Source organism: Haliaeetus albicilla, chromosome 8, assembly GCF_947461875.1.
Source record: "Haliaeetus albicilla chromosome 8, bHalAlb1.1, whole genome shotgun sequence".
Lineage (NCBI taxonomy): Eukaryota > Metazoa > Chordata > Aves > Accipitriformes > Accipitridae > Haliaeetus > Haliaeetus albicilla.
Genome location: NC_091490.1, coordinates 24,543,806 through 24,559,099, shown reverse-complemented (window position 1 = coordinate 24,559,099; position 15,294 = coordinate 24,543,806). Strand labels below are relative to the sequence as shown.

Genomic DNA, 15,294 nt, shown 5'->3' with positions numbered 1-15,294 from the left:
GTCCATTTTTATGTTTTTTTATTTTGAAGCATAACTCCAGCTATCCCAGGCTAAGCCTAAGACCAGCTCCGAGTTCCAGCTGCGCGCCGGGCACTTGGAAGCCTCAGGCGCGGTGGGCGGGGGGGAGGGGGGCCGGGGCCGGGGCCGGGGCCGCTCCCTCCCGCCGTCGCCGCGCGGTGGCGCATCTTTCCTGCCTCGGCGAGGTCGGGCTGTTTAAATAAAACGCTGAGCTCTAATTGGTGGAGAGGCGAGGGGGCGGGGCGAGGCGGGCCCGCGCGGCGATTGGCGGGGACGTCGGGTTTGAACGGACAGGCGGAGGTGCGGCGGTTGATGCGGTGGCGGAACGCTGGCGGTGTGGAGAATTGAAGGCGGTCCCGCTCTGGGATTCTGCCCCGAGCATGGCCGCGGGTTTCTTGCCTGGAGCGGCGGTGTGGGAGCTGAGCTCCGCCGCTAGCCCTAGGCGGCGGCGCTGGGCCGCGAGCGGGGATGAGGAGGACGCGGGCGAGGCCCTCGCTGTGCTGGTTCTGAGCCACTTCTTTCGGCCGCCGTTCCTCAGCTTCGGCAGCCTGCGCGTCGGCGCCTCCCGCACGCGCCTCCTGGCCGTCGACAACCCCAACGCGGAGGACGCCGAGGTGGTCGTCGACCGCTTCCCGGCTTCTGCCAGGGGCTTCAGTATTGAGCATCGCCGCTTTTCTGTCCAGGTACCGGGCGCGGGGGGGGGCGGGCGAAGCTGAGGCAGGGAGCGGAGGTGGGTGGATGAGTGTGTACGAGCGTGCGTGTGACACACGAGGGGACCCCGAGCCGTGCCCTGCGGGCGGGTGCTGGGCGGTTGCAAGGGCTGGAGGCGAAGGGGGGCCGGGCCTCTCCCCGCCTGCCGCTCTTCGGTGGCGGAGAAAGCCCCTCCTCCGGCGTGAGCAGTGTTACCGGTTTGCAGTGTAATCCTCCCCCGGGAGAAGTCCTACGCGTCATCTGGCCGCGTAGAGCTAGGTTTTTAGGTAGCCGGTACCCCAAAAGCTGTACCCCCGCTGCGGGTGGTGTTTCTGGGCGCTGCGCTCATGGCTCGCGGTAAAGGGGAAGAGCTGGAGCTTTAGATGGCGGATTAAACCTCTTGGGGCTGTCACAGGCTGCGAAAGCACTAAATCTTGGCTCAACAGAGGGGTTTTCTGCAGTAAGGTGAAAAAAAAAAATTAATTGTTCTCTGGGAGTGTGGTTTTAAAGGCAGAGACAGAAAAATAAGAGCTGTTTAAAAAGTGATCTCTCAAAAAGTCGGACGACATCTGTTTAGGAAAAAGGCTGAGGGAGCTTGTGAAGAGGATACTAATTCACTGTTCTGCATGTTCATAATACAACAGAGAGCAAAGCAGGCTTAATCTAGGAATAAATCTTTATGATTCCCAAGGAAATATAAGCTGTGGTTAATCCAATTAATGCTGCTTTTTAAAAGGACAATTTAGACAAATGTGTATCTATGGTAATCTAGACTCTCCGGAGTCTCTGTGAGAGAGGAAGAAGCTCTCTGGAGATCTCTTGCAACAATGTGCTTATACAGACAGGCTAGAATCTCACTGTAAAGTATTTGAATAACAAGTTCCTATACTAATTAATGAATACTTACCATTGTTGACCAGCTTTACTGTATAAGCGCCTATTGAATTAGTCTATATGTTTTCACTAAATGTATCTGCCCGAGGAGGTGGAACTCCTAATTCAAATGCTCAAGACATTGGTCATTTTCACAGTCTCTCTGATTTTAGTCTGAGGTATAACCCTTTTTTTTTTGGTTTGTTAGTATTGGTATCAGCAGAGCACCAAAACAATTCGGTAGAGGTCACCGTGCATCAAGAATCTTTACATAGATCATACACAGCTCCACGACTTCCTTGTTAGTTTGCAGTGTCTTTATTTTTATTCGGTGAAGTTGTGTGTTAATTCTCATCTTTGCAGGTCATTTGACTAAAAAATTTGACACTTATTTAGATTCAGCTAAGGTCCTAAAAATCAACCTCTGATTGTCAGTCAAAATATAATTCTCTCAAAATCACTTTAGAGGACTGACTTGGTTAATATGTGCAAAAAATTATGTAACTTCTTCTGCTTACCTTTACTCAAATCTTGTCCTTTCTACTATGTGTTATATTTATATGTGTTCTTGCTTGCTTTCCATTATAGTTTCATTAAGAGGTATATGCCCTTTTAGTAAGACAACATTTTTGATAGAGGTTGCTTAAATTTACATGTCAGAAGGGAAGATTGACATTTAAACATTTAACGATTGTTTATCATTTCATGTTGTCGGAATACACGTTACTTCTGTGTACTGCTTCGCATTTGATTTGATTACTCTATCTTTGATGTTACATAAGTGTACCTAAGTGCTAGATATTAAACTTTTCTTTTTCTCCAATAGTCAGGACAAAGAATCTTTGTTTCTGTAACATGGACACCATTAGAAGAAGGAAAAGTCAGAGAACTGGTAGCTTTTATTATTAATGGCATTGTAAAACATCAAGCTGTGCTCCTGGGTGTTGCTGAGCAGCCTCTGAAGAAAAAGGTGAGTGTTTATTATGTATCTTAGTTCTATTACTTTGGCATAGCTGACACAGTTATTGTTTTTATTATTAGAGAATCCAATGAAGGAGAATTAAAAATTGATAAATGATGCTGCCTGTGGGAATGCTCATTGTCTTCAAAATTTTTCATCTGGGTTGGAAAGTAGATACTGGTGCATTACAGCTTAGAGAATAAAACTAAAACATGACCAAAAAAGCTGCTCTCAAGCCTGGAAATAACTTAGGGTGAATTTTGGATTAAGTGTTCTTCTTATAGTATTTTTAGACTTTGCATGAAAACACTAGCAATGTTCAGTTTTACACGTAAAAGTATGTAGAAATTCAGCATACTAACTTTTATTTATGGTTCTTTTTCAGAAGAGTCTTTGGGATACTATAAAAAAGAAAAACTCTTCAGAAACCTCTGCTTCAATAAAAGTTAAAAAAAGTACTTCAAAAGTTAAAAATGTTAATAAAACCTTTCAAGTTTCCCAGAAGGTGGATGGCTTTAGAAGCCCACTTCAGCCATGTGAAAATCAGAACACAATGCAAAATAGTATATCCCCAGGAAATGACTCTTTTGTTGGCTCAGAGAATAAATTGCCAATATCTCCTATTGCACCAATGCTAGAGGAACATCGTAATACTATTTGCACACCACTTGCAATGAGACGATCTACTACGTTCTCAGATATTGCTGCCACTGTAAATGAGGAGTTATTGCCTGAAATAGACAGCTGTAATGTCAAGAAATTTGTTAATGAGCACAATGAATTAAAACCTGAAAGTGCATGCAGTTCTACTGGATTAGCACAACTGCCAATTTCAAACAATGAAGTCGTTCTTAATTGTACACTCTCACCAGTTTGCACTCCAGAACACTCAGCATCTGTGCCTGTTTTAAGTACAAGGAGAATTTTAAGTCCAGATTCTTTTGTAAATGACAGTTATCAAGTGGATATAGATAAAATAGAGCAGTCTGTTCCGATTCTGTCACCTGATCAATTTGTGAAAGACAGCTTGTCAGATAAGGAATCAAAGACTCCTAAACTTGAGGCAGCTTTAATATCATCTACGACAGAGACTTATGTTGTAAAGAAATTTCTACCCTCAAAATGGAAAAAAAATGGAGATGTAGAGACAAAACCACATGTTCGTATAGAACACAACTTAAATGAAGTCTTTGAGATGCATAAAGTAGAATCACAGGTACTTCATTATGACAAACCCAAAGAAAATCACTTGAGTTTTTCTTCTACAGAGGAACTTCAGACTTGCAATTCTTTTTGCAGAGAGCAACCAAAAAAGCGTCCAATTCTTTCTGCCACTGTCATCAAAAGTAAGCCTGATGCTGCTGAAGAAAAAAGAATGGAAAGTCTCCAGCCAAAATCTAAAAAATGCCTTAGTAAAGCAATAATGGAATGTGCTAATGTGGTGCCTGTACATACGAAAGCAGAAATATCTAAACACCTTCCAGTTATAGGTCCCATTTCAGCTGAAAATAAGTGTCACAATGACAAAGTAAGGTCATCTCCTAGTCAATCAATTTTGTGTCGTAAGAGGAAAAGTGAAATATATGTAGAAAATAATAGATTTACAACTCCAGTGTACATGGAAGAAGTGGAAAGAAAAAGAACTCTTACATCTAGCGTGGACAATAACATGCATACTATGAGACCATTAGCCTTCAAACCCACAAACCGAGTAGGGCAGAGAAAGAAAGCTGGTAAGCAGTATTTCCTTCATTTACCACTTTATGAAAGATGCCTTTGATTATGGAATTTGTATAGCAAACTGAACTGTCTAGCAACAGTTGGGAACATTTCATGTCTCTGAAATGTGGGCCTTTGCAATTTGTTAGATATTATCTGCATTTTAAAAATTTGAAAACTCGGTCAGCGTTTTTGGTTATGTAATTGGCTTCAGATTTACTTTATTCCTTTGTAAACCTTGTTAATGACAGTAACAGGAAAAGTGTCTGGCAGTTCTTGAGTAGAGCCCTTATGTAATTCAAATTTACTAGAAACTTACTGCACGAGACTTCTGTCACATGTACACTTACCATTGTGACTATTTGACTCCATTGCTGTTGTCACGTGTTTTCAAACATGTTGTTCCCAAGTCTCGTTCACACTGCCTGCTTTTTACTGTCTGTAATTAGCTCGTTGTTAGCCCTGTGTAGATATTTCTGCCTTTACAGTTTGCCAGTACTTTGTTGCTTGAAGATCAGAAGAAGTTGACTTCTTGTATTTCAATGTATTTTGGGTTTTCTCAATGTTCCGTTCCCGGATATGCTCTGGAATAGAAAAAGAATGAGGGTCCGTAACTGAAAGAAGCATTTAATTCGCAGAATCTTTATGCAGTCCCTGCAATATAACTAACAGGAAAAATTCATCGTGGCTTTCAGATCAAAGTAACGTGCTGCTTTCTTCAGTTCAAATTATCTGTTCTGTGATCTAGATTTGATTTGGGGCTTTCAGTAATGCACTTCGGTTTCAGGCTTTTTAAGATAGTCTACATAAAAACATAACCAGGAAAAGCTGTGTTGTCTGCTAGGTTATTTCTGTTCATCCATTAGGGTAAGGAGAGGTGGGTTGAAGAAGGAAGTATTCTGTGAGCTCAAAATGACTTTGGTGTCTCTTCATCCCAGTTGTGAAACACAAAAATGATGACAGCTTTGAGTTATGTTCTTCTTGATAATTTTTCTTGAGAAATATAACCTGTTATTCTTTTAATTGCCTGGGCATTGTCTCTAGGCTTCACAAAGACAAATAATATTTCACTACTAAAAGTTAACTTTGAAATGCCTATCATTAATTTAATCCGCTCAAGATCCAACTTTATTAAAAATTATCAGAATGTATTTAAAATCTATTAGAAGTGCATGAGAAACTGGAATGACTTCTTCACTTCTAGAAATGAATGTTCTGTGAAAAACACTCCTTCAGCTAAGCAGGAGAGTTCAACCTGTAATTTCTGATCTCTTTTTTGTTTCTGAATTACCATCTTGTCAGGGGGTGTCAGGCAGCAACTATCGTCCATCTGCAACAGCATACTTTTTTAATCCTTTGTTTGGTGTGAGTGTAACAAAATGATTGTGCTAAAAGTGCGTATTTTTATATGTTGAGAGTTCGGAAAGCCTAGTCTGCGTTTTTTTCCTTCTGTTTTATTTACGTCCTACTGCGATGTGGTGGATAATACTTATTAGCTAGTGCCTTGATGCCTAAACTAACACAAGTCAGGCTGCTCTTTCACTGACATATTTGTTGTTGATATTTGTGTGTTAATGCTTTTGTAGGTTCTTCACTTCAGAAAGCATCTAGAACTACTAACAGAATTAGTAAACCCATCCCTGGATTGGCTCAGTCTCACCTGACGTTTGTGAAACCACTGAAAACAGGTAGGCAGACTTCTGGTATTTAGCGAAACAGTACACACTGAACTGCATGTCACAATTGCTGTACTGCTAGCTATTGTTAAGACCCATCTGGTTAGAGTTGAGATGAAATAGAAGATTGTACCTACAATGAATCATTATCTAGTATAAAAACATATGTAACCTTTCATATGTAACCATTTTGACTACTCATTAAGAAAATTGGTTGCAACACATGGCCAGCTGAATGTAAATGTTACTTTCCTCCAGTTTTGCCTGTAAGTGTAAAAGCTACATTACAGATATGTTCCCAGCTGACTGATGGTTATCAGTGAAATGCCTCTTCCATATCTGATAACATTTTAATACAACAATAAAATACCTAAGAAGAGAAAACTTCTTACCAAAAAGATACTGATTTTGCAGAGCTAATAATACTAAGTTGATCTGATCAGAAAAATGCATCTGTAAAATGGTTCTTTCTGGATGTAGTCCAACTCAACTTGGTTTTGCCCCAAGCTGTGCATTGCAAATGGCCTGGGTTCTAGAAATCTTGTCTTTGCTCTACTGCTTTATAACTTAATCCATGTTTTGTGGCTGAAATTTATTTTAATGGGGGCTGATCTGCAAGTTCATAAGATTCTAACAATCTGCTTTTTTTCTGCTGTAGTGCTAAATGGAGTATCAAACATTAATCCTTTCCACAATGAAATGCATATTGGTTATCAAACATTTCAAGAACCAGAGAGACTTACACTTTTTTTTTTTAAGTCCTTCCTAGGCACCCAATGCCTTTTGCTGCTAAAAACATGTTTTATGATGAACGTTGGAAGGAGAAGCAGCAACGAGGTTTCACCTGGTGGTTAAATTTTGTACTTACCCCAGATGACTTCAGTGTAAAAACAAACACCTCACAAGGTAAGAGTACAAGAATTTTCACTGTCTTTTAATGTTCTTAAACATTATATGATGTGCTTTATTAACATTAATGAATCATAGTACTAGCTTAACACTAGTCCCAATTTGTCACTAGTTTGTGTAACGTTAAGCTCTTAGGTAAGAGTAGATTTTTTGTTTTTAATTTTTTTATCACCTGTGTTTCTCTTTTCAGCCTTTGACTTAATACTGTGATAATCATAAACCAAATATTTGGTAATGTCTTTCAGTGGCAGTTATGATAGAAAACATGGAATATGCTAAACCAAAAGCAATTCTCACACTGGAGACAGTGCTGTCCATTCCAGCAGAAGTATATAACTAACTCTTTTCAGAGTTGTATTTTCCCCTTGTGATAAGTGTGAGTAGCACACTTACTCACGCACAGCGTACCACACACCTGAATGGGGAGTGTGCTTTGCAACAAGAAATACACACTGGAACATGTAGATGCAGTGCTCCTCAGTGGGTGTTGAGTGGGGAATCCCCATCTTCTGAAGAACATTATAACTGTCACTTTACTAAAATGATGCTAAGGTACTTTTTCCTCTATCTTTAGCTTCAATCTGAAAAATAGAAGATAGTACAATTAATCTTAAAACTGAATTCCTAGCACTGCTCACTTATTTCATAAGTGTTGTTATATTAAATATATGACTAGTATACATGCACTTGACAATGTATGTTTAGTGCAACAGCTGATAAGCTTCCTGAGGGATAAAATCATTAGTCAGAAGGAAAATAACAAAATGTGAACTTACGAGAGGAAAAAAATAAATGAGGTGGGCAAAGCTACCTTTATTTGAGATGTAAATGTGTGCTTTTTGTGTATGTTTAAACAGTAAATGCAGCTGCTCTTATCTTGGGAGAAGAGAACCATCATAAAACCAGTGTTCTTAAAGCACCAACAAAAGATGAAGCATCTCTAAAAGCTTATATGGCTCATCGTAAGCTGAATAAATTACGACGTGATGCTTGCTGTTTGTTTACATCTGAAACAATGGTTCAAGCTATTAAGAAACTGGAAGTTGAGATTGAAACTAGACGTTTGCTAGTTCGTAGAGACAGACACCTCTGGAAAGATGTAGGTAAGAATACTAAAACATTGCATCCTCTCTTGTAGGTAGAAAAAGGATTATTCACACACTAAGTTGTTTTAATCTAAAATCATTTGATATAAATTCTTGCTATAATATGAAGTGTTTGCTGGATATAATACTACAAGATGCTGTCTTGCAGGAGAGAGGCAGAAAATCCTTAACTGGCTTTTATCTTACAACCCTTTGTGGCTGCGTATAGGTCTGGAGGTAAGTGCAGAATTTGTAGTCTATAATCAAAGTTTATGGGACATCTAGCATTTTTTTTAGTAGGAGATATTTCAGGTTTCTTTGTACTTTCTGTTTTAATAATCCAGGTAGGTTTAATTCAATTACAACAGACTTGCTTTAGAAAAGTGCTTACCTTATTAAAAAGGAAAATATTTAATCAAGGGAAGTGGAAGTTAACTCCCTGACCAATAACAGAAAAGCAGTATCCTATCAATTTCACTCTTTACTGGACTGGAGAAAAATGCAGTTGTCTTAAGGAAGTTCCTGATTGATTCTTCAAATGCAGATGAACATACATGTTTTGAAATGAGACTGGATATTCTGAAATTTCCTTTCGTTTTATCCTTCAGTGACTTATTTGAAAAACTGATTGATTTTTAGAGACTAATTACCATTTACTACTTCAGAATTTCAGTAATGTATGTTATTCAAAAAAATCCTCATAGTATTTGAAGTAATTTTTAATGGTTCTGCTTTCTTTCCCCTCCTTTCGTATTAGACTGTTTATGGAGAACTGCTGGCTTTGGAGAGTAATAGTGATGTTATGGGTTTAGCAATATTTATCCTAAATCGCTTGCTTTGGAACCCTGACATTGCAGCTGAATACAGACATCCCACTGTGCCTCACCTTTACCGAGAAGGTAACTACTACTTCCAAAAATAGGTTATTTTTAGCACTTAATTTGGGAACTAGCACTTAATAGGTTCTATCTTTTTAGGTCATGAAGAAGCTTTGTCAAAATTCACTCTGAAAAAATTGCTGCTGTTAGTTTGCTTTCTGGATTGTGCCAAGCAGTCCAGAATTATTGACCATGACCCTTGCCTCTTTTGTAAGGATGCAGAGTTCAAGGTAAGAGAGCTGTGATTTGATGTCTCCCTCCAATATTGTCCTAAGATTGAATGTGCTATATATTTATATATATTATTTTTGAGTTGTTTGTTTTGGGGTTTGGTGGTGGTTTTTAGTTTTGGTGGGAGTTTTTTTGATCTGACTGTGTACTTTTCTTTAACAAGTCTTGCCTGTTCAGCCTTTTCCATGAACTTTCTCAACACATTATCTCATGGTCATGAAAGGAATTCCAAAGAAAATTTTGAGGTGTTTATCCTGTAGGAAGGACTCCATTATCTTGTGTTATATGGCTTCCCTCTCTAAATCTAAACTTCTGCACTATTTTTAAATATCACTCTAGCATACTGCAGCTCATCCTAAACTGCAAGTCAGTTTGATGGGCTTTTCTGCGTGTTTTTTTCCTATTGTTTTGCTGTGATAAGAAGGACTGTGCAACATCTGTCCTACAAAGACTTTCATTAACAAATATGTTATGTTCAAATAAAATCACCTTTTTTGGGGGTTTGTACTATGTAGGCGGACAGACTGAGAAAAAAGTATTCCTGAATTTGGTGGTGCTTTCAGTGACGTGGTAGACAGGTACAATGAAAATTAAGCTGGCTAAAAATAAATTAAAAAAAAAAAAAATTTAAGTATTAGGTAAAGAAATATGGAATGCAATTTGGGGGTCAAGGGATGAAAATTGTGTTCTACTTGACAAATACTGCAGTGTTAAGATGATTTTGTTGGTGGTGGTGGTTTTTTTTGTTTGTTTTTTAGGCTAGCAAAGACCTTCTGCTTGCATTTTCTCGGGACTTCCTGAGTGGTGAAGGTGACCTTTCCCGCCATCTTGGTTTCTTAGGACTACCTGTCAGTCATATGCAAACTCCACTTGATGAATTTGATTTTGCTGTAACCAATCTGGCTGTGGACTTGCAATGTGGCATTCGTCTTGTGTGCGTTGAGACAGAATTATTTTGAGCTATTTATTTTCTTTTATATAATAATTATTATAAGCTCAGCTAAGACATTAAATTGTGAAATTCACTTTGTTAGGAGAACAATTGAACTTCTCACCAAAAACTGGAATCTTTCAAAGCAACTGAGAGTTCCTGCAATAAGTCGTCTACAGAAGATGCATAATGTTGACATTGTTCTTAATGTCCTTAAAGAGCGAGGAATTCACTTGAAGGATGAAAGTGGTAAGGCCTAGAAATAAGGGTTATTTTAAGTGCATCAGAGGACTAGTGTGCACACTTTTAATTCCTTGTTTTATTTCATAGGTACTTCAATTGACTCCAGGGATATTGTAGATAGACACAGAGAACGAACATTAGCACTCCTGTGGAAAATTGTCTTTGCCTTCCAGGTATTATTCAATTACTTATTTTGGTTGTTTGTTACTAATTACAAGTGAGAGATAATGAAAACACCAGTCTTTCAGGAATATTTCTTGTCTGTGAAAGTCTCTACTAATCAAATTTTAGACTATGAAATGGTCCTCTGTGTATGTTCAAAGTGCCATGCAAACTTTACCTAAACCTGCTAACTGTTCCCTAACAATACAGTTTAGATAATATTTTAACTGTGCTTTTTCTTGTACACATTCATACAAGTTTTTGGAAAAAACTTAACTTCTGCATTTATGTTGTATGCCAACAGAATTGATAATTAAGAGTAAAATAATGTTGGTCTCAGAATGCTGGTAAGCTCTTATTAACTAAAAAGGACATTTTGAGATTACACTGATAGACAATTATAGAGTAAGCTCTGAAGCTATAGCATTTCTGCATTTTTCCATTTGTCTGAAACAGTCAATTTGAAGAAACATTCTTGAAATAAGAATGAAGATTTCTTAGGCATTACTGTAATGGCATTTCAAAGCCACTGGAAAAAAATTGGTAGAGGAAGCAAAAATAAGACTTAAGAATGTTTTAAGAGTTAACTTGAGTTGGATAGTGGTTTGAAAATAAGTATCTAGCTGACAAATCCATCTGGAAGGAACATAAAGTATGAAATGTAAAAGATAAAAGTTGAGGTGAAGTTTCACCACTAAGTAGTCAGGAATGTAAGTACAATTAACTATATCTAAAGCAAGACTTTCCAAAACTGTAGCCACAGAACTATCAGAGAGCCAGAAGAACATAATTAAAATCAAATGTAACTACTTTCTTACTTAACTACTGTTACAGTATTGAGTAGTTACCTTCTTCCAGTTCTCCTGTATGCATGTGTCACAGTTGCATTGCTTTTGATTAAAGAAATTATTTCAGTGAGCAGTGGCTTTATCCAAACCCTGTGGATATCCTGCTTGTTCTCCTAATCTTCTTAGACCATCACAACACCAGCTCAAGTCCTCTCAGAATCCATTAAATGAGGAGGAATGTTACGTAGACTCGGTAGAAATGCAGGCAAGACTCTGAAATTGTTGTTTCCTCTGAAAGTATGGTGAAATTCCACAGGCTGTTTCAGGGAATTTCCCTGTTTCCCCCAACTATTAACTAATGAAGTAATCATTTTACACAGAACAGTGAGAGTGTGGGTTTAGGTTCTTTTATTTGAAGCGGTTGGTAGCAGACGCTGCCATTTATGCTGGCAAGTCCATATTATCCACTACTGATTCAGTGAGGCAGGCACTGCTAAGTAGTGAGAGTAGTTTCTCTTTAAAATGCCGTGTCTAAAGCTTCTGCATCCAGCTGTTATAATGCATGACATGTCAGACTGTTGGTGACAAATAAAATTATTTTTTTTTATTCCTAAAAGGTGGATGTTTTTCTTAATGTGAAACAGTTAAAAGAAGAAATTGAGTTTTTAAAGAACGCACACAAGAGGAAAACACAATTGGGTGCTCTCAAGACTTTTCCAAATGGTTGTGAACTACAGGAAGATGATAGTAGTAACTCCTTACCTCAAAGTTACAGTGACAATGTCAAACTGCTGATGGCATGGGTTAATGCTGTTTGTGGATTTTACAATATGAAGGTAAATAGTTTTGTGTTCATTTCAGCAAATACATCCTTTGCTGTCATAAGAATTCTTATTCTTTATAGAGCAGAATTCTTCAAACTATCAAATATGTAGTAGCAGCCAATGGTAATTTAGTTTTAAATATCCTTCTGGACTTTGTTTAATCTGATTTGAAATAACCATCTTTCTGTGGGTTTAGCAGCAGCTCTCTTTTTAAACAAATTTGAGCAAAAGGCTCTCCGCTTCCAGTTAGTCTTATGCATAAAAATGCCTTTTAAAAATACAACATTTTTGCTGGAATGTGTTCAGAGACTTGTCTCTGGTCAGAATACAGTCCCATCTGCTAGTTTTTCTGAAGGGTAAAATAGAGCACTTAAGACCGATGCAAGTTCAGAACTTATTTCTGCACTGAATACCTAGTGTAAAGTATCCATAGCATTTTCTTTGGGATTCTTCTGCAGAAAGATTGCTTTCTTTTTGGTTTCTTAAATGTTTCACTTGGAGACTCACTATATAGTGATTCATACCTTTTTGTTTCTGGTTTCTCACAGCTGTATGTCACTGTACAGTGAATGTTCAAAAGAAGCACTAGCTACATAAATTTTTGTGTTCAAAAAAAATTTGCACTTGGTCACTTTCAAAGGTACAAGTTAACAAATTCTATATCTAGTTTATACCAATTAACTGGTAACGAAAGTTCAAGGAACTTGTATCTTACTGCATTTTATTTAACAGGTGGAAAATTTCACAGTGTGTTTCTCAGATGGTAGAGTATTATGTCATTTGATTCATCATTATCATCCATGTTATGTGCCTTTGGAAGCTGTGTGCCAACGTACAACTCAAACAGTAGAATGCTCAAGAACTCATACGGTGGGACTAAACTCTTCCTCCTCATCCTTTTTGGAGTCTGATACTTGTCTAAATGTTATGGAAGGAATATTTGACCAAAGTGAGTTATTTGATGCACAGAAATTCATGTTAAATCTGTTTCTTTTACTCACAATTTGATTTGACAAACATTTTCTCTTTGCAAAGCTGTAACTGCCTCAGTCCTATACAAGGAACTCTTGGACAATGAAAGGAAAAACTTCCAGCTGGTCAATGCTGCAGTTTCTGACCTAGGTGGAATACCAGCAATGATTCATCACTCAGACATGTCAAATACAATTCCTGATGAGAAGGTAAGATGCCTTTAGAGTTGATGTAAACATGTTCTGCTCTCGTGTGAATGTGTCCTGCTTTTCTGTATAGCCCTTAACTTGATGTGTTCTGTGTTTATGTAGGTCGTTATTACCTACCTATCATTTCTGTGTTCGCGGCTTCTAGATCTTCGGCAAGAAACTCGAGCTGCACGATTAATTCAGTCTGCTTGGAGGAATTACAGGCTGAAAAAGGAACTGAAACTTTCTCAGGTACTCTCTGCCTGTGCAATATTCATAGCTTCTACTTTGAGAAATACTAAATAAAGAATATAAATTCACTGTTTGGAGTATACAGTTTTAACAGAATGATATCCCCATTTAAACTAATGAGTACCATTTTTATTATCAAAATATATGGCCTTCTTGGTGGTGTAAATTACTAAAAAACCACTTTTGTGTAAGACTGTTCTGAAGTAATTATGTTTGTTTAAAGGCAACTCTTCTTTCTTTCATGTTCTGATTACAGCATGTCACCCATTAAGCCCTTTTCCTAATATTTCAAATATAAAATAGTTTCACTGCTTCCTTAAAATAAAAGGGGAGTAGTTAATTTTTAATTCCTATTCATGTCTACAAGATGAAAAGAGTAATTAAACTTCTGCATGGATTTACTATTTTTGTTCAGGAGCTAAACTTCACCAGTGTTTTGAGTTGAATCTCATGAATTCTGATATTTTGTTTCTTGCTTTTCTGGTAGTTATAGCAGATCTTGTGATGATTTTAGAACTGTGACACCATTAAGGCTGATAAATGCCACCACTGTGTCTAACTGAGATACATTTTATTCGATGTTGAAACAGTGTTCAAGTGAAATATTCTAAGAGTCTGCGGTGTAGAAGGGGGCAGAGGTTATATTTGTGTAGGTACATTCCCTTTATAACTGTTTTTAAATAACTAATAGTAAAGATGCTGGTAGGGGGAGGGGGAATCAAAGACAAAACCTCTAAGGATTGCAGGCTTTTTATTTATTTAATCTTACAATGTGCGCATGTGTACTTTGCCTTATAGTATAATAGGCTGCTAGTAGGGTTTTGACAAGATGATCTAAATATTGACATGTTACAGTTTAGTTGCTTTTTCCTTTTACTTTCATGTACATCAGTTTGTTACTACTGTCTCTGGGTTACTATAAAAACACTGGTTGGTATGTGCAAGCAAAACTCTGGGCTAGATGGACATGAGCTGGTATGACTATGTTTATACTCTTAAGTTATTTAAACATAGCTGGAAAGTATTCCAGTGTGCTCCATTAGTGAGGATATCTTAAACTCATATGAATGAGAACTAAAATGGAGGCTTAAAAATGGGTTGCTTAGGAGTGCTGAAAAATTAAGTACCAAAGAGGAAGAACTATGAAGGCAGGGGATGCAGATTTAAGCGATGCCACCCTTTTACAAAGAACTCAGTGCTGAAATAAAAGTTCTCTCTTGGCAAAGTTCTTTTACTAGAGTAAAGGAAAGCTGTAGTATCAACAAGCCTAATTTTTATGAGATTGCTTTAGATAGTTATTTTAATACATCAAAAAGTTGAGTGAAAATTCCAGTCTTAACTGTTCAATGGAAATTCACTCTTTGTAGGAAAGAGAAAGAGCTGCTCGGGTAATTCAAAAATCTGTAATAAACTTCTTGTCTCGTCAACGCATCCTGAAGAGAGTGAATGCAGCAGTTTTCATCCAGAAGCACTGGAGAAGATACTTAGCGAGGATGATTTTTTTAACTCTGAAACAGACAAAACTGGAGGAAGCCAGAAGTAAATCTGCCACAGTCATTCAGGTAATACGATCTAAAGTGAGATTACACAGCAAGGAAACCCTCTGAAACCTGTAAGACAAAAGGCTTGCTCAGGGTCATTTTTCATGCCTGCAGCAACTGATGTCTTCATGAAAATGTAATTTTTTTTTTTTCTCCCCCACCGCGAGATGTTTTTGTAACTTTGTCTCTTCAGAGAGAAATGGTAATGTGCTATTAAATCAACAATTGTTCCCTTTCAGTAAAAGTTTTGGTATACCATAAACATTAAAACACTGGGCCTTAAAACAGTCAATGTAAGGACTGATCAGATTGTGTTGGCTTGACTTTTTGCACCTGCTGAACATTGCTTAAAG

General features: G+C 37.8%; 1 protein-coding gene across 3 annotated transcripts in view; it reads left to right on the top strand.

Moving 5' to 3' along the window:
* Positions 1-265: 265 nt before the first annotated feature.
* The window catches only part of ASPM (assembly factor for spindle microtubules), a 32,382-nt gene continuing 17,353 nt past the window's right edge, over positions 266-15,294 (top strand). Inside the window, exons 1-17 of one of the 3 annotated variants that reach the window (XM_069789357.1) lie at positions 266-701; positions 2,408-2,551; positions 2,928-4,275; positions 5,848-5,949; positions 6,697-6,843; positions 7,704-7,949; positions 8,101-8,168; positions 8,689-8,830; positions 8,909-9,039; positions 9,799-9,974; positions 10,075-10,220; positions 10,302-10,387; positions 11,782-12,000; positions 12,721-12,937; positions 13,024-13,169; positions 13,272-13,400; positions 14,840-14,962. In XM_069789357.1, coding sequence (XP_069645458.1) covers positions 399-701; positions 2,408-2,551; positions 2,928-4,275; positions 5,848-5,949; positions 6,697-6,843; positions 7,704-7,949; positions 8,101-8,168; positions 8,689-8,830; positions 8,909-9,039; positions 9,799-9,974; positions 10,075-10,220; positions 10,302-10,387; positions 11,782-12,000; positions 12,721-12,937; positions 13,024-13,169; positions 13,272-13,400; positions 14,840-14,962 — 3,873 coding nt within the window. In that variant the 5' untranslated portion in view covers positions 266-398. Of the gene's footprint in view, positions 702-2,407; positions 2,552-2,927; positions 4,276-5,847; positions 5,950-6,696; positions 6,844-7,703; positions 7,950-8,100; positions 8,169-8,688; positions 8,831-8,908; positions 9,040-9,798; positions 9,975-10,074; positions 10,221-10,301; positions 10,388-11,781; positions 12,001-12,720; positions 12,938-13,023; positions 13,170-13,271; positions 13,401-14,767; positions 14,963-15,294 lie in introns of all 3 variants that reach the window. The other 2 variants (XM_069789358.1, XM_069789356.1) reach the window with 2 other exon arrangements.